Source organism: Giraffa tippelskirchi, chromosome 11 (assembly GCF_054371585.1).
Source record: "Giraffa tippelskirchi isolate mGirTip1 chromosome 11, T2T-mGirTip1v1.2.pri, whole genome shotgun sequence".
Taxonomy (NCBI): Eukaryota; Metazoa; Chordata; class Mammalia; order Artiodactyla; family Giraffidae; genus Giraffa; species Giraffa tippelskirchi.
Genome location: NC_137285.1, coordinates 144,681,705 through 144,699,764, shown reverse-complemented (window position 1 = coordinate 144,699,764; position 18,060 = coordinate 144,681,705). Strand labels below are relative to the sequence as shown.

Genomic DNA, 18,060 nt, shown 5'->3' with positions numbered 1-18,060 from the left:
CTCTCCCGCTCCTGGAGGGCAGCCTACCTGGCTCAGACCTCAGTGTGAGTCCCCCCTAATGTGGATGCAGGGCTCTATTCACCCCCCCCAACCAGGGCACCCATGGGTGGGGTGGGGGATGGGATACTCACAAACAGCAGCAGACACTTGTTCTCCCGGACGGCCCCACAGCAGCCCAGGAAGCCGAGCAGAAAAAGCAGGCCCCCCATGGCCAGGAGGATGTAGGCGCCCGTGATGAGCAGGGGGTTGGCGGCCACGATCTCCCGGAAGCCGGTGGGGTCCACCATGACCCAGATGCCGATGCCCAGCAAGCAGGCCCCGCCCAGCTGCTCCCCGGGGCCAGGGGGGAGCACGGAGAAGACACGGGAGACACGGAAGTTAGACACTCTACACACACACCAGATCCCTGCTCGAGGCCCTGGGGCGGAGGTGCTGAGTGAGCTGGGCAGAAACTCTGTCTGTGTTTTCCTCTGCTTTGAATTTCCCTGCTTACCTCTGACCTAGAGTGTATCACGCATCCTCCAGAGCCCGTCTCTGACCAACACTCTACTTTGGGCTGCGGGGAACCATGTCCTGTAGAGTCTATCTGCCACTTTCATGTTCTCCTTAAGTGTTGGAGCTGCTGGGCACTGAGGTCGTTCAATCCAACCCCCTGATTCCATGCTGAGCCCCAGAGGGGGCCAACAGTTTGCTGAAGGTCACACCGTAGGTTCATAGCAGAGTCTGGGCTGAGCCCTAGGTCCCCCTGACTCCAGCCCCAAGACCCTCCCCAAGTTCGTGAACATGCTCTGACACCTCTGCTGGGAAAACACAGACCAAAGCCATCCTCTTGGTCCTCATAGGAGCTCCCTACTCTCAAATCCGCTCCTAAAAGCCTTCTTGTTCATGGCTTCCTCGCCACGGTCCACCTCTCCATGATTTACTTATCTCTGGAGAGAGGCAGCTTAGTCCAGAGAAAGGGCTATGTCATGTATTAGCTGTGAGACCTGGGTAAGTGTCTTAACCTCTCTGAGCGCTAGCTTCCTCATGGTTAAAAGAAGATACTGTTTCCCACCTCCCAAGGACTTGAAGGTGCCTAGCAGGGTTCAATAAACATCCGTTCCGTTGGTCTTGGGCACAGACCAGTCTGTTGGAAACAGATTTGTCACAGGAGAAATCATGTGGAACATCTGGGAAAACCCGTGTCCATTCCTCACGACTGTTGGAGGTTTGGGAGTTTAACAATTGTGTGCTGAGTTCTGCTTCAGGGGAAGCTCAGGCACAAACTGAGTGGCCCAGGGTCACCCCGCTTGGAAGTCGGGTCTAGAATTCAAATCTGTGGGGTTGCCTGCTCTTTAGAATTAGGGGCAGGGGAGGGAAATCCAGGAAAGTTGCTGAAGTGTACACAGAATAGATGGAGACAGACAGACAGATGAGTCAGTCTTGACTGGAAAGGGCCTCTCCTTCCTAGTGACCCTGCCCTGGGGGACTTCAGTGGGTGTCTACTCATCCAGGTCTTGGCTGCACTAAGGTCAAAGGTTGAGGTGGGGTCATGTGACAAGCCGGCTCTGCTCCCGGGAGAGGCCATAGGTCTGAGCAGAGCAGGTGGGCTGGGTTGCAGGGCGCTGGGCTGGCCTCCTGAGCCCTCGGGGCCTCTGTCCTTTCATGTATAGAATCCATAAGTTAGACGGGGATGGAGCCGATACATTACAGGCACTTCCTAAACTAATCTTGCTTCATTTTCAAAGAATCTGTTGAGGTAGAAGATTAAGGGATGACGATACTGAGGTTCAGGGAGGTGGTATGTGTTTTAGATCACATAGCGGGGGAGGTGCAGAGTTGGGCTGTGAACCCAGGTGTCTCAGTCCCAGAGAGGTTTCATACTGCATTAGGTGGCTACGTCAGCTCCGCTCTGCTCTCCATAACCATTCAGGGCATCAGGGCTTGGTGGCGGCTCCTGCTACCCTCTGCTCATCTCCACCTTCCCTTTCACCTCAACTCCCTACGAAGGGTCAGACCCCAGGATAGTAGCCAGGGCTAAAGCCCCTGCCCCCTTTCTTTTAGAACAGCTGAACTATCCTGGGGCTGTGCAAAATATCTCTCCTGTGACGGCGGGCTCTCCAAGTCGGGTGGGCACTACTCGGGGTCTCCCCACCACGAACCCCCAGCCAGGCAGGTAGTCCAGCTTCTAGCACTGGCCCCTGGACCTCAGCCCAACATGACTCTTCCCAAGCATCAATCAGTTCCCCCCACCTCACAGAGGCCTGGGGATAACCCCAGATGCGTTCCAGAAATACTCACAAATATGAAGAAATTGAACACAAACATCAGATACTTCATGCAGCTCAGACAGTCGCCTTCCATGGTGATCCCCCTGCAAAACAGCAAGGCCCTTTCAGTCCTCTCCATGGAGGACCCCATCCAGAAAGAATCCTTGCCTGTCCCCCGTCTCCTCCCCCTTGGGGTGTCCCAGTGGCCAGTCTGCCTCTGGAGCTGAAGAGGAAGAGAACAGTTGATCACAATTTCCTTATCACAGGGCTTTGCCCTGAGAGGCTGGAGTTAGGAGTGAGGACTTGTGAGCCAGCCAGCCTGGGTTCTCTACCATTCATGAGCTGTGTGGTCTCAGGCAAATGGGGGCTTCCCAGGTGGCACTAGTGGTAAAGAACCCACCTGCCAAAGCAGGAGATGTAAGAGATGTGGGTTTGATCCCTGGGTCGGGAAGATCCCCTGGAGGAGGAAATGGCAACCCACTCCAGTATTCTTGCCTGGAGAATCCCATGGACAGAGGAGCCTTGCAGGCTATGGTGCATAGGGTTGCAAAGAGTCAGACATGACTGGAGCGACTTAGCACGCATTCAGGGAAATGACTCCCCCTCTCTGAGTCCTGCTGGCTCCAAGTTGAAAACGGAGATTAAAAACAGAAGCTTCCTCCCCAGCGGTGTTGGGAGGATTAACTGGAATAACTCATAAACATGCTTAGTACCACATGGCGGATGCTCAGAGGTATGACATCATGATGTTACTTGATTGCAGGTGTGAGCCTTCCATTTGACAGATGAGAAACTAAGGCTCAGAGCCTTGAGGGACTTGCCGAGGTCATGAAGCAGGATCAGGACCCAGGCCTGACAAACTTCCTACCACCCCACGTGCCCTCTGACCAGAAGGACCTGCCCCCGAGGTGTTGCAGGGAAAGAGCTGCTGGCGCCTCCTGGGGCCTCAAGCCTCCAGATGCTTCCCTAACCCTGATCACCTCCATTATGAGACCTACAGCATCCCACCTCCCCATGGAGCCTCCCTGGTCCCTATGGACTCTTAAATACATCCACGGTAGTGGGATGGACCACTGAATACAATTCTATACTGCCAGCATTTATTGTGCAACGACTTGATGCCAGTCACTGTGGCTTGAAAACAATCCTTCCTCTGTGCCCAGGGGAAGCAGATGGCATCTGCTATTACAAGTCAGCCTTCAAGGTGCACATAAGTCATAGTCATGTTCAGTACACCATAATCAGTATTCCCAGGCTTTCTTTTTGGGGAGCCCTGGGGAGAGGATGGCAGGCCCAGGAGGATCCTTGTTCCAGGCCCTGTCCTCCCAGCAGCCAGCGGAAAGCTGAGACACAGTGGGGACCTGTGGGTATGGCCGGCCTGTGTAGCTAGCATCTCTAGGTCCATGCCATGCCCATCAGTTGTTAAACCATCATCCCTGCCAATTGATATCCTTTTCTCTTGCATCATCTCCAAGCCAAGGCTCTCTACCTTCAGAACAGGTCCCCAGACCAAGCCAGCCACCCTACTCCAACTCCTCCATCTCTGACCTTCTAGAAGCAGCATCTAACCTGCATCTAAACATGACAGTTCCAAGCAGGGTCTCTGGAGTCAGACACACCTGGGCTCTGATCCTGGCTCTTCACACCTCTGTACCTCTGTGTCTGGTAAAGGATGTAACCTCTTAGAGTCTCAGTTTCTTCATCCATGAAAATGGGTTTTTAGGACCTACATTGTGGCATGTTGTGAGGATTAAATGAGACGTCCTGCGTCAGGGCTCCCCCCAGAACCTGCTTCAGCGTGGGGTGGACTCCTCTTACTAGGAACACACCTAAGTTGACAGCCACAGGTGAGTCACTGGGCTGTTATGGCCCCTAGATCAGGACCCCAGGATAATGACCTGGGCCCCAGGCACTGCATGCTGACCCCTCTTCCTCGGGCACTTGGCCGATGCAGCTCTACATATGCTGAGACCCCCTGCTCCTTGGACAGAGGGAAGAAGACAGGAAAGAGCAGTCACTGAGGACGGATTCCTTGCCAGCCACACGCCAGTTCCAGGAAGTGACTACCCTGAATCTTTCAACATTGTCATAGGCAGGAAGCATCGTGTTCATTTCATAGGTGAGCACACTGAGGCTCAGGGCGGTGAGGCCTGCTCAACCTCCTGCAGCTTGTGAGTGAGCCCCTCAGCCCACTCCACATCCTGTGCTCTACCTGGCCCGGGGGCCATTGACTGGGCAGACAGAAGGGGAGAAGGAGCCCTGGACTGGGAGCCGGGAGCTCCAAGCTGCAAAATGATAGAGAAGGAGTTTGACGGCTTGTCAGCTCCTGCCATCAGGTTCTGACTTGGACGGGCCTTTGGAGGGCAGGAGGGACCGCCCCTGTGAGATGCTGAGAGAGTCTGTAGGAGGTGGGGCTCTGGGGCCCCCTCCTCTGTCCACCCAGGCAAAGCCTAGTCCCCAGGGTCGGATCTGGCTTCAGCTGGCTCTGACTGTTTGGCAATTAAGGGGCATAATAAACATAGCAGCTCATAAACGGGCTACCTGTATTTATTATGTATCACGTCCATTAGAGATTACATCTAATGGGCAGCTTGTGGAGTGCTGGGCTCCCAGAAGAATGCAATAAAAGAAGACGTGTCTCCTGGGAAGAGCCTCTGACAAAGGTGAGGAAGGTAGAGGGAGAGATGATGTGAGCTGGAGGGTGGATGGAGGCAGGGGGGCCTGGGCCCCAGCTCCAGGGCAGGGAGCCGAGTGGACAGAGGGCTTGGGAGCCTGACAGAGGACCACGTCCCAGCTCAGCCAGGCTCAGCTGGTGGCCTCGAGCAAGTTCTTGTATGGCATGCATCTGAGCTTCCTCGTCTTTAAAATTAGTGTAAAGATAATGCCTTCCTCATAATGCATGGAAAATACGGAGCACAGAGCTTGGTGCATGGTAGCTGATAATAGCCGCAGTGAGTAACACCCGGCTCCCCTTGAGTCTTACTGTGTGCCAGGGAACATGCACAACCTCATTTAGTCTTCCTAAAGCTCTCGGAGGTGGGTAATGTCATTGCCCTTGTTTTAGGTGAGGGAATTAAGCCTCAGAGGAATCACTTCTCTAAGGTCACACAGCATGGGAATGCCTGAGGCAGGATTTGAACTCAGGTCTGTCTTAATCTAGAACCACAACTCTTTTTTGCTTTTTTAAATTAAAAGTTAAATTTTATTTATTTGGCTCTAGTTGCAGCATGTGGCATCTTTTAGTCGCGGCATGCAGACTCTCAGCTGTGGCGTGTGGAATCTAGTTCCCTGACTAGGGATTGAACCCGGGCCCTCTGCGTTGGGAACGTGAAGTCCCAGTTACTAGACTAACAGGAAAGTCCCTGGAACCACAGCTCTTAATCCTCGTTTTCAATGAATGCTAATTCCCTTGCCCCCTTCATCCATTTTCCTCCAAAATTCAGGCTTGTCTTCACACCTCCTGTGCCCAAATACTCAGTCACGTCCATCTCTTTTGCGACCCCATGGACTGTAGCTCGCCAGGCTCCTCTGTCCATGAGATTTCCCAGGCAAAAATACTGGAGTGGGTTGCTATTTCCTTCTCCAGGGGATCTTCTTGACCCAAGGATCGAGCCTGCATCTCTCACATCTCCTGCATTGTGTGGTTAGTCGCTCAGTAGTGTCCAACCCTTTGCCACCCCATGGACTGTAGCCCACCAGGCTCCTGGAATTCCCCAGGCAAGAATACTGGAGTGGGTTGCCATTTCCTACTCCAGTCTCCTGCATTGGTCTTCTGCATTGGTAGGCAGATTCTTTACCACTGCACCATTCATGAACTCAAATCTCACAGGTCTGGGAAGGTGGTTGAGGTGCTGTGGATCTGGCTGCCCTTCCATGAGGGTGCCTGCCCCAGGGTGAGCCTGAGTGGGAGCTGTGGACTTGCTGCCATGGGCCTCATAGTCTCAAGTCTCTTGTGCCTGTCACAGCAGCCCCTGCCCCTGGACACTGAGGCTTTCTGGCTCACAGATGGGTGTCTTATGATTCAATGTGACCCTGGATGCAACTGACTGTTTCATGTATAACAAAGCCAAACATGTTTATGGACTTTAAGGGGAACTTCAGTTTGACACTAGTGTCTATGTAATAATTGATTTAGAGTCCAGCCCTTGTATAACTTATGTCACCGTGGAAATGGGAAAACAGGCTACAAAAGGGAAAGGGGGTGTAGCCAAGTTACAAAACCAGTTAGTGAAGGATCTGGGCCTGGAGACCTGTTTCTTAAAGCCTAGGCCAGTGCCCTGTGGCTATTCTCAATATTTGATTTCTTTTGGTAGCACACACCTTCCCCTGTTAGAATGCATGCTGAGAAAGGCATGGACTTATTTTGTTCACTGCCATGTTCCTAGTGTCCAGAGCAGTGCCTGGCACGTGTAGGTCCTCAATTTCTCTGTCTGGATGAAGGAATGAGTGGAGAGTGGGAAAAGCGAAAACGGACACAGAGAACAATAGAGACTCAGTAAATCAGAGAGATAGGCAAAGTCAGAAAGAGAGGGGAAGATGGAGAAAGACGAGGTGAGATACAGGGAAGGAGAGATGGCAGGAAGGGATCCGGGAAAGGACAGACTGAGATCTTATCGGGAGAGAGGGTGGAGTCAGGGATACGGCAGGTGCAGGGAGGGGGCGTGGGGAGCAATTACTGACTTGTCACCTGGACAGTTCTTCCGACGTCAGCAGGACAGCGTCTCCTGGTCAGTCTCCCTTATTGGCCCAGCTTGTCCTGTAAGAGAAGATGCTCAATTACTCTAGAAATAAGGAGGAGCCATATTCGGGAAGCTGCATGTGAACACCTGCCCGCCCTTTGGACACACACATTCAGGGCAAGCGCCTTGTGGATCGGGGCCCATTAGCGCTAATGAAAAGCTCTCTGCACCTGGGGCGCTCCAACCAGGGAGGCCCGCACACTGTGCCCGCCTTCTGCCCGCATGGCAGCTGCCGGGTGCCCTCAATGGGGCTGCATGGGGAACCTCATCTCCAAGAGACTCGCGGTTCCTGGCACAGGCTCATCCCTGCTGAGACACTGCTGCATGCGGCGGATGAACTGGGAGGAGGGATGGGGGCCCATACCCTGGGATGCCACCTGGCTGTTCCCTGGGCATCTGCAGTGGTGCCCCAGCAGAGAGAGAGAGAGCCGGCAGAGCCCTATAAATCAAACACTCTCCCAAGAAATCCTGACTCCCAGGGGGAGAGAAATTTGATGCTGGAAACGGTTCCTTAGCTTTGCCTAAGGATTTGCCAGAAGGCTCCTTTAGCGAGCCAGCTCCCAGCAGTGGAAATGAGGGTGTGGTTTCAGCAGTCGTGGGGGCCCATACGGAGATGCCTGGCCGATCACACGTGTGGGAATTCCGCATCTGCTCCTGCCCAAACACTGGGCTGGGAACACTGCCAGGGAAAATTGAGGCCTGGGGCGCTTGGGCTGCACGGGCATCCCCATGGGCAGGAAGTGGGGATTTCTGCGCCTCGGGTACCAGTTCAGATTCCTTTCCAGTCTCATGAGTGGTGGCGGGGGTCAGGCTGTAGACGAAAGATTCCTCTCTGTCCGTCCATCCATCCATCCATCCACCCATATACTAGGTTGGCCATACAATGTTATGGCAAAATCCGGATGAACTTTTTGGCCAACACAATACATCCCTCCCTCTCTCCTTCCATTTATCCCTCACTCCCTCCACCCATCCATCCACCCACCCACCCACTCTGCACTGGGTGCTTAGGTGCTGTGTTAGGGAATAGAGATGCAAATAAGCACGAACTCACACTAGGGTGGTGGTCGGGGTAGGAGATTGGAGGGGGCAAGGGAAGGGATGACAATAGGTCTGGGGACCACAGGAAGGAGGACAAACTCTCCTCTGGGGTAACTCCACTGGGGGCAGTTGAGGAGCTTTCAGTTGGGAAGGGGGTGGTGCAGGGGAGTAAGTTTGGAGGGAGTGTAGAGGTGGGGATGGGCAGATGGGAAGGAAGGCAGGAAAAGGGGCCTCCCTCCTGCAAGCTCTCGGAGGCCCTGGGAGCTGGTACTCTGCCCTAAACATAAACATGTGGAAAGTTCTTCAACCACCTTACTTGGTATCTGCTGTATGGCTTTGGGCAACACTCTTACATGCATGAGCTCATTAGATGCCAAGAACAAGCCTAGGAAGTAGATATCATACCATCACCCTCATTTTACAATGGAAACTGAGACCTGGAGAAGGAAGCGACTTGTCCGGCATCACACAGCTAGTAAGTTATGGGCCAGGAATCCACACCCAGGAGTCAGAGTCAAAACTAGCCTTCATGAAAGGGGCTGCACATCCACCCATGTGATTATGGTGAATCCTCAAGACAGCCTTGGAAGGTGGACTATTACCCCATTTTATAGAAAGAAGTTGAGCCTTAGAAATTTAAGTGGCAAAGCTGAGTATCCTCCTGAGATTTCTAGGCTCTTTCTCCTAGAAACTCCAGGCAAGATGTTAGAAAAGCTGTGTTGGGGGCAGGAGTGGGGAAGAGGTCAGAAGCCCAGCCACATCTGAGCAGTGAGGGATCCCCTGAAATTGGCCCTGGGGGGTGTGGGGAAGGGAGGACATTGTCACTACCAGGTAGGATCCTACTACCTAGGTGGACATCTGCGGTGAGAAACCCCCGGGCCTAAGCAAGGGCCAAGGACATTTGGGCTGGAACTGTCCAAGGCTGGCTTACTGGGCAAGATGAAGCCAACTTTGGTTCCTTCTTAAAGCTCAGGTTTCTGCAGCCTTAGGAAGAGGAGCTCTAAAGTCTAGTTCAGTGGTTGCACCCCATGCCTGAACTCAGGGCTCAGGGAAGCAGGAGGGGGTCATAGTTTTCTCTTATCCCTGTCCCTCCCCTGCCCCACCCCAACCTCTGAGCCAATATCACCATTTTCTGCCCAGCATCTCAGGCTGGTGGTTGTCCTGGATGTGATGTGACCCACTTCCTCTGGACACTGAGGCTGGGATGAAGGCCTGCGTGATGCAGAAGGCACCCCCCACCCTAGGGGCAGGGAGGAGGTGCTGAACTCCGCATGAATCTCTGACATCTCCTGCCCTCCTCTTTGCCAGGATGCCCCCTCCTCAACTGTTTTTTGATACAGCAGAGATTTGCACTGAGGGGAAGCTGGGAAAGGATGGCCTGGGAGATGCCCGCCACACTCAGCCATCACCACTGCCTCTGCACAGCCTGCGACGGCCCCTGCCTCAGCAAGCTCCCTGGAGACCTTCGGAAAGTCACTGCCCTCCCCAAGATGCTAGGTTCTACTCTGAAAACTGTGATTCTCAACTTTGAAGCCGAAGGTGGTTGTAAGAATTCACGCAATGAGGCACATGAAATGAAGTGATATGATGTGAAAGAACTTGGAAAACTGCAAAGCACTGCTCCCGTGAGGAGTTATTATTATCAGCATCCTCATATATTGAAAATAGGTGGATGCCCAGACCATGTTCACTAGTTATTAGTGGAGGTGGGTGTGGGGCAGACCATGGACATCTGGCTTGGTCAGGAGGGATACATACACACATATATATATCTTTCTTCTTAGTGGCCCCAAAGTCAAATTAGTTGCTCCAATTTTGTGATAACTGAACCTCATAATAAATGATAGTATTGAGCATTTACCATGTATCAGACTCTGCTAAGCATTTCTCCCACATTCTTTTATTTAATCTTCACATAGGAGGTGGGTGTCATTGCTAACCCATTTTACAGATGAGGAAACTGAGGCTCAGAGAATATAATTAACTGGCCTGGATTTTAATCACATGTTTAGTAAGATTTGGCCATGAATCAAGACTAAGTCTGCTAGACTCCAAACCAGAGCTTCCGATAGGGTCCATGGACATGGCACCAGAAAGAAGGAGTGTGATGCCTCTGTCTCCAAAGTTTCTAACCCGGTGCTGTCAGCCCAGTCAGGCAACAAGGTGAGCAAGTCCCAGGGACCAGCTAGCATCCTCCCCCATGCCAGCTGCAGGCCTCTGGGGGATGACCCCGTCCTGCCATCCTGTGACAGATGGGAGCCCCGAGGCCCAGAGAGGGGCAGACATGGGGTGAGGTCACGCAGTGCTGCCGGGTTCTCCTCTGCAGGCGCCGGCAGGGGCCAGACAGATTTATTCATCTTGCCTCTCCCACTGCCCCCAGACGGCCACTCAGTTCCATCTGCACAGAGCAGGCCCAGGAGCGGTTCTTTGATTGAGAAGAACAGCTCAGTTCATAAATCACTCCTTTTACTTTCACCGCCTCCAGCCCCCCAGACGTGCTTTCTGGAAAGAGAGAAAAGAAAGCACGTGGACAGACAGGGCAAAACCCCCATCGGAGGAAGCAAAGGTAGATCTGCTTTGGGCTGGTGGGAGCCAAGAATGTCTTGTATTCACTCCTGAGGGCCCTGTGGTGCAGGGCAGAGCCTCTGGGAGTCCCAAGAGACCAGCCTCGCCTGGGTCTCAACCAGTGCCCTTGCCTCCAACAAGCTGGAAGCCCTGGGCCAGCCTCCTCATCACCTGAGCCTCCATGGCTTCGCCTCTGAGATGGGCATTCTCGCATCTAACTCGCAGGGTCAGTGCATGGATTCAAAGAGATAGTGTTGGTAAAAGCACTTTGGGGTTCCTTCCTTCCTGTGTGTTTATGCCAGCACTGGGCTGGGTTCAAGGCACAGAGACCAGCGGCTTCCCTCCCTCAAGGACTCGAGTCTACTGAGAATTAATAACCTGGTACTCAGAGAGAACTGTTACCAGCCACAGTGACCACGAGCATGCTGGGCAGGAAGGGAAACAAGCATGGACCGCCTTAGGGGATGATAGGGGGTGTGACAGGGGCAGCCTAGAAGCCTGGGGGGGCCTGTGTGTGGGGAGGACACACATTTTTGTTGGCAGGGACCAACAGTTTTGAGCCTCAATGATGCTGCAGGGCATTGCATCCTGGGCATTAACCTATAATGACCTTACTTGATCCTCCAAAGAGATCTGCAAATTAGATGAATTGCCATTGTTCCCTTTTACAGAAGAGGAAACTAAGGCCCCAAGGGGCTTGAAAAGCCCTCAGAGCCAGAACTGACCCAAGTCTGTCTGACTCTAGGACCTCTGTGTTCCTTCTTCAGGACATGGGACTGAGGCTTAGGAAAAAAAAAAAAAGCAAGGCAGTATTTCCCTGGCAGTCCAACGGTTAAGACTCCACCCTTTGGGCCACGGGTTCGATTCCTGGTTAGGGAGCTAGAGCCCATGTGCTGAGCTCTAGTTCAGCACAAAAAAGAAAAAAAAAAAAGTAAGGACTTGGGGCTGAGACTTGCTGGAATAACGATGACGCTTGTCATCAGGTTCCAAGCCGGGGGCGGGGGAGAGGAACTTATTTGCTCGCTGGTGGTGCTTGTTGCATTTCATCTCAAGACAGACGGTCTCATAAACAAGCAATTGGCCCCAAATCCTGGCATGCCTGGTGAACGGCATGAACACGGGGACGTGGACACAGCTGATGGGGGATAACATCTAATTAGGCTCCTGGAGGCAGAGCCCGCGGTGGATGTAGCAGATCCTAAGTGACAGCCTTCCCTGGCCCTGCACTCACTGAATCTTGAATGTCGAGGAAGCAGAGTGGCTGCAGCATCTTGGAGAGCACAGTCTCTGATCTGGGAGCCGAACCAGCTCTGGGCACTACGTGTTCCTGCCACGAGCCCTCTCCTCTGCCATTGGAGGATCTTCAGAGAAGGAAGCCTTACTGAAGTCTGACTCCAACTGTCTCTTTTCACACCGAGGGATGCTGAGGCCCAGAGAGGGGCAGGGTCTGGTCCAAAGTCACACAGCAGGGCCAGAACTAGGAACTCCTGGTTTTAAGCCCCCTGCTCTGCCTACCTGGGGCTTCCCAGGTGGCACTAGTGGTAAAGAAGCTACCTGCCAATGCAAGAAATGTAAGAGACCAGGGTTCGATCCTTGGGGTGGGAAGATCCCCTGGAGAAGGAAATGGCAACCCACTCCAGTATTCTTGCCTGGAGAATTCCATGTACAGAGGAGCCTGGTGGGCTGCAGTCCATGGGGTCACAAAGAGTCAGACACCACGGAAGAGACTTAGCAGCACACACACTCTTCCCATCACTCAAGGCAGCCTCCTGAGACTAACATCTTAATTCATTTTGACTTCAGAGAGCATTTTACATACACTGTTTCTCAATCACTGTTTCTATAAAGCAGGAGATAGCCACTCCTGCTTTATAGAAGAGGAAACTGAGGCTCGGAAAGATGAAAGCCCTGGCCTAAGGTTGCAGAAATTGCCGGGACAACAGAGCAGGATTCCCGCCCTTCTGCCCTGGTCATCCTCCAGAGGTGTGGCCCGGGGACTTTAGGCTGTCGGTCCCCAGAGTGACCCTTGCTACAATCCATGTCCCCTGCCCCGCGGACCTGAACTGGACTCAAAACCACAGACGGCGCTCATCTCTGGCAGTTCCTGGGATGGGGCCACGGCTCCAGCTTCCTGCTTTTGCCCTTGGGACGGCTCATGTGCAAAGGCTTCTGGGAAGGCTCTGCACCCTCCACCAAAGGCTGGCAGGCAGCCTGGCTGCTTCCGTGGAATTCAGAGAGCACCTACCCCAGGGCCAGCCTAGATGGGCAAAGAACAAACTCCCTCCCAGACAAACATTATTCTTGTGGTAATTTACATCAGAAAGGATTTCATTCATGTACACTTTCTTTCATTCATTCTCCGTTTAGTGAGCACTGCAGGTCTTTGGGGTAAACCCACAGCCCTGTGGGACGGAGGTGCTGGGAAGGGTCACTGTGTCCCCAGACTCTGGCAACCTCTTCCCCATGTGGGTTCTCCCTGCCCAGCCTGGCTCAAGTGTGGCTTCTGGTAACACCTCTGCTTCACCTAGTTGAGTCTCCTTATTCTCCAGGCCACCTCCTGGAAGCTTGTGTTAAACTTTATGCTACCTAGGGCGTGCATCTAGTTAACTCTTTCTGTATATCTGGCCTTGAACTAACAGCATACAGATCCTCACAAGAGTCCTAGGAGGTGGGTCTGCTCCCCCACTGACCTGTGATTGAACCGGGCTCAGAGACAGTAAGCAGCCTGCCTTAGGGATCCCCTGGCCTGATCTGAAAGTTAAGCTCTTTTCCCCCACCCCTACATAAAATAAGATACATGAGATTAAACCAATTATATTAAATAATATTATCAAAATATTTTCAAAATGTTTGTAATATGCAAATATTTCTTTATTAACTCATTAAATTCAAGACCTAATGATAGATTTGACAGCTATTGTAATTTCAAAAGGTCTGCAACAGTTTGGGGGCGATGTGAAAATATCTGCTTCCACCTATTGATGGCAATATTACGAGTACAGCTGATGATACTACAGCATGTTGCCTGCGCTCACAGAGGACGAGATGGTCGGATGGCATCACTGACTCAATGGACATGAGTTTGAGCAAAGTCCGGGAGACGGGAAAGGACAGGGGAGCCTGCTGTGCTGCAGTCCATGGGGTCGCAAAGAGCTGGACATGACTTAGTGACTGAACAACAATAGTAAGAGGATATGCTCAATATCAGTTAAATGTTAGTGAAAGTAAAGAGATAATTTCATCCCTCCAAGCTCGCCAGTTTCTCGAGTTCATGTGATCCGTGGACGCTGGGAAGTCCTGGGTCCTCAGACATAGATCATCCCTGACGGTGACGCCCTCCCCGTCTGTAGCTCATTAATCCAGTTTGTTACTTCTGATCTCCATCCCCACCGCGCCTCCCGCCCCCCGACAGAGGATGCCCTCTCCCCTCAGCCCCTGCCCCCAGCAGAGGGGCAGCGAGTTTACAGCAGGAGCAGATGGGACCGCAGGGGCAGGGGAGAGGCGGGGGGGATGGGATGGAAGGATCAGAATCCTAAACTGACTGTACCTGAATGTGGCTGCCTTCCTGCCCGGGGCAGACACAGCCAGCTGGGGTGGAGGGGGCGGCCAGGGAGCCAGTCCCTCTGAGAAGCCCCTGGGGAATTTATTAATGAGCCCTCAAACTTCCAGGCTCCAGCCCTGAGATTTGGATTCTGTGGGCTCCAGGAGGGGCCTTTCCTTTGGATCCATCCCTGGGGGGGTATACACTGTCAGGTTCAAAGACCTCAAGGTGAGATTCCCTCCCCCCCCATCCCCTGAGGTCTATCTGGAAGGCTGAGGCCCCAGACCGGCTGAAAATCGTGCTCCCCAAATCTAGAAGGATATCGGTGTAAGCAGCCAATGGCCGTCTGCTGGTTAGATGCCCAGACGCTGGTTAGATGCGTCCCTCCTCCATCACTGTGGGCAGCCGCAGCCCAGGTTCCCTGACATAACCCAGCATCCAGCAAGTGGCTCCTGGCCTCCTCTGGGCCTCCCACTCGCCCCCTCCCCTTCACGGAGAAGCGGACAAGGATTCTGCACCACTGGCCTCTGACTGGGATGAGCCAGCACGTGTCTGGAGTGTCTGGAGTGTCTGGAGCGGAGATGTTAATTCTCTGGAAATCCTCCTGCCTTTGGAGAGAGCCTGGGTCTGGGGTGGGAGGCAGCAGTGGGGTTTAAGAGGGGAGAAAATATAGGAAAGGAGGCGCTTTGAGGACTAAGGAGCAGAGTCCACGTGGAGGTCACAAGGAACTGGCAGGGCTGGCCTCATCCCCTCGGGCTCACTTCCTAAAGGGGCATCACAGCATGAGGTGGGGTGGGGAATGGGCCATCTTTATGGGTGGCTGGTGCCTCCATGCCAGCTGGAAAGGGGGGCTGCCCCGGGAAGTGATTCAGAGCCACCCTCATCCCACAGCCGAGGAGACTGGTGTCCGGAGGGGAAGGGACTTGCCCAAGGACACACAGCAGAGTCGCGGCTGGACAGCACAGCCCAGGCTCCCAGCCGGGGTGCTCCCTGCCGTATGCTGGGGGCCGGTCTCAAAACGCACCCCAGGCAACTCCCAGGTAGACTCACACTGGGCCTGGAGGGGACAGGGACAGGGAACACTGGACATGTCCTCCGAATTTACCATTGCTGGCAGACCTTTCCATCAGATATAAGCCTTTGGTGGCCAGGGCTGTGTCTCCCACTTCCTCGGAGTCTCCTCAGGGCAAACAGGGTGGTGGTGTTCAGTCGCTAAGTCGTATCCGATTCTTTGTGTCCCCATGGACCGTACCTTGCCCGGCTCCTCTGTCCATGAGATTTCCCAGGTAAGAATACTGGAGTGGGGGCTGCCACTTCCTCCTCCAGGGGATCTTCCCGACCCAGGGACTGAACCTGCTTCTCCTGCATTGGCAGGCTTTACCTCTGAGCCACCAGGGAAGCCCTGGGATGGAATATCATCAATATAATAACCGCTCCTGCTTCACGTGGGCCAGGAGCCATGCTGAACAAAGTTCCAACATCATCTGAAATGAGTGAATTATCCCCAGGAGTACATGGAGGCCCAGAGAAGGTAAGGTTCCCACGGTGGTCTAGCTGGAGAGGGCAGAACTGGGGTGCAGACCCCAATCCAGACAACACGCCCACAAGGTGGAAACAAGTAAAGAGAACAAGCTGGCAGGCGTGAGGCCTGGATTCAAGTCCAGACTCTGGAAAACCAGGGAGAATCCTGCCCTGTCTCTGACCCTCCAGTCCTCTGGCTGATTCCCACGATGACGGTCTCTGTAAGTCTCAGTGGGGCTCCGGAGCCCCCAGCCTGCCCTCCCTCTGACAGTTCTCTCTTCCCACATTTCATCCCCCTTCGGGCCACAGCAGCAGGAGACCCTTTGAAAGACTTGGTAATCCATCCCAAAATATGCAGGACTGTTGCTGGGGCAACCTGGCTGCCACACAAAGCCTGGATTTAAATATTTAATGGCTTCTCGGGTATTAAGGGGTCCTGGGAACTGGGCGGGAAAGGGCACAGGTCTGAGCTGGGGTAAGGGGGTGGGGGAGCCCTGGCAGCTCCTGCACCCCCACCACAGGGGTCTTTGAAAAGACCCTGATGCTGGGAAAGATTGAAGGTGGGAGGAGAAGGGGATGACAGAGGATGAGATGGTTGGGTTGCATCACCGACTCAATGGACATGAATTTGGGTAAACTCTGGGAGTTGGTGATGGACAGGGAGGCCTGGCATGTGCAGTCTATGGGGTCGCAAAGAGTCGGACACGACTGAGCGACTGAACTGAACTGAAGTGTCTGACAGGATAAGACAGGAGCCCAGGCAGTGGGTAAGACACAGAATTATACTGCAAGCAGGTGGAGGGGAGCGGGTAAGGAAGGGGCGGGACTCGGAGGGGACACTTTCTGTCACCGGTGGGTATTTTTTTTTTTTCTTAAGTGCTTCAGTGCAGCGGACGCTGTGCTAAAGTCTTACACTCTCTCCTTTGAGCCTCACTATAATCCTATGAGGCAGGCATATTTTTGGTCCCAACTTACAACTGAGAATGGGGATCAGAGAGGTGAAGTGACTCACCCAAGGCCACACAGCTGCTGAGAGGCACACTGGAACCCAAGACCAGGTGGCTCCACAGCCAGTGCTCTTTCTGCTACAGCTATCAGGAGCCAGCCTGGAAATACTGCTGAGAGTTAATGCCTGTAACAGAAGGGGCGTATATAAATCCCTTTCTACAGGCCGGGTGCTGTGCTAAGGGCTTTACAGGCTCTAATGCACTTAACCTTCACAACAGCCCTGTGAGGGAGGTGTTATTGCCCCCATTTTACAGATGTGGAAACTGAGGTCTTGAGAGGGGAGGTCAAACTCCAAGATCACAGGAACGTGGGGAAGCCTGTATTCCGGCCTCAGCGGGACACTCCGGAGCCGGTGTCCTTTGTCTAGCTCTTAGCCCAAAATTAGAACGTTGTATAAAAACAACAACAACAAATAAATAAATAAAAATCAAATTCAAAATCCCTTTTCACCCTGGTGCTTTGTCCATGTCCTCCCAAGAAGGATAGCATGGCAAGAGGAAATTCTTCCAGCCATTCAGTAATGAAGATGAGTCACCTTGAGGTTTTTTGGCTTCAGTAACTTACTCTGCACATAAAACATGGACACATAGACAATAGCGTAGACACAGCCTTGGAGACACACAGACACAGGCAAATACACAGACACACATATAGACCCATAGACAAATGTGGGTGCACACATAGGTACAAACACAGGCAGATACACACACACACACAGATGTGGACTCTGATCACTTTCCTTCTGATTGAATTAACTATAGTGTCAGGAAAGGGAAAAGACATCCAAAATCATTTGGCCATTGCCTCTGCCAACCTCAAGACTATTTTAAACAGCCAAATGGATCTGATCTTATTTTTAAAGCTCTTCAGGAAGGAGGACAAATCCCATAACCTCATTCTGATGTCTCCTCCTTAAGTAGGGAAGTTCTCCTGACATCTAACCAAATTCCTGCTTTAGATGGTAAAGAATCTGCCTGTGAATGCAAGAGACCCAGGTTTGATCCCTGGGGAAGAGCCTCCGGAGGAGGAAATGGCAACCCACTCCAGTAGTCTTGCCTGTAGAATCCCATGGACAGAGGAGCCTGGTGGGCTACAGTCCACGGGGTCACGAAGAGTCGGACACGACTGAGTGACTAACACACACACGAACTATATACCAGGTGCTGTCAATGTCCCACCATTTTCGCTTTGTCTTCTCCTCTCAGCCTCTGAGCTTCCTTGGACCTCAGCCTGTCAGTGAGGGGAGCACACGGCACCTGGCTCGCCTCCCTCTTGCCTGAGTGATGCCCGAGTGCAGCATAGGGGTGGGGGCCTCTCAAAGTTGGGTGATCCCAACAAGCTCCTCCACCCGGCGGCAGACAGCACGCTCCCTCCCAAGACAGCCATCTTCCTGTGC

At 53.1% G+C, this 18,060-nt stretch overlaps 1 protein-coding gene across 7 annotated transcripts in view; it reads right to left on the bottom strand.

Annotated features, from left to right (window-relative positions):
* TSPAN18 (tetraspanin 18) overlaps positions 1 to 18,060 on the bottom strand; it is a 195,194-nt gene that overhangs the window by 23,714 nt on the left and 153,420 nt on the right. For 4 of the 7 annotated variants that reach the window (XM_081545885.1, XM_081545882.1, XM_081545880.1 and 1 more), the window contains 3 exons: positions 6,930 to 7,005; positions 2,281 to 2,353; positions 132 to 326 (listed from right to left, as the gene is read on the bottom strand). In XM_081545885.1, coding sequence (XP_081402011.1) covers positions 132 to 326; positions 2,281 to 2,343 — 258 coding nt within the window. In that variant the 5' untranslated portion in view covers positions 2,344 to 2,353; positions 6,930 to 7,005. The remainder of the gene's footprint in view (positions 1 to 131; positions 327 to 2,280; positions 2,354 to 6,929; positions 7,006 to 18,060) is intronic. The other 3 variants (XM_081545884.1, XM_081545881.1, XM_081545886.1) reach the window with 1 other exon arrangement.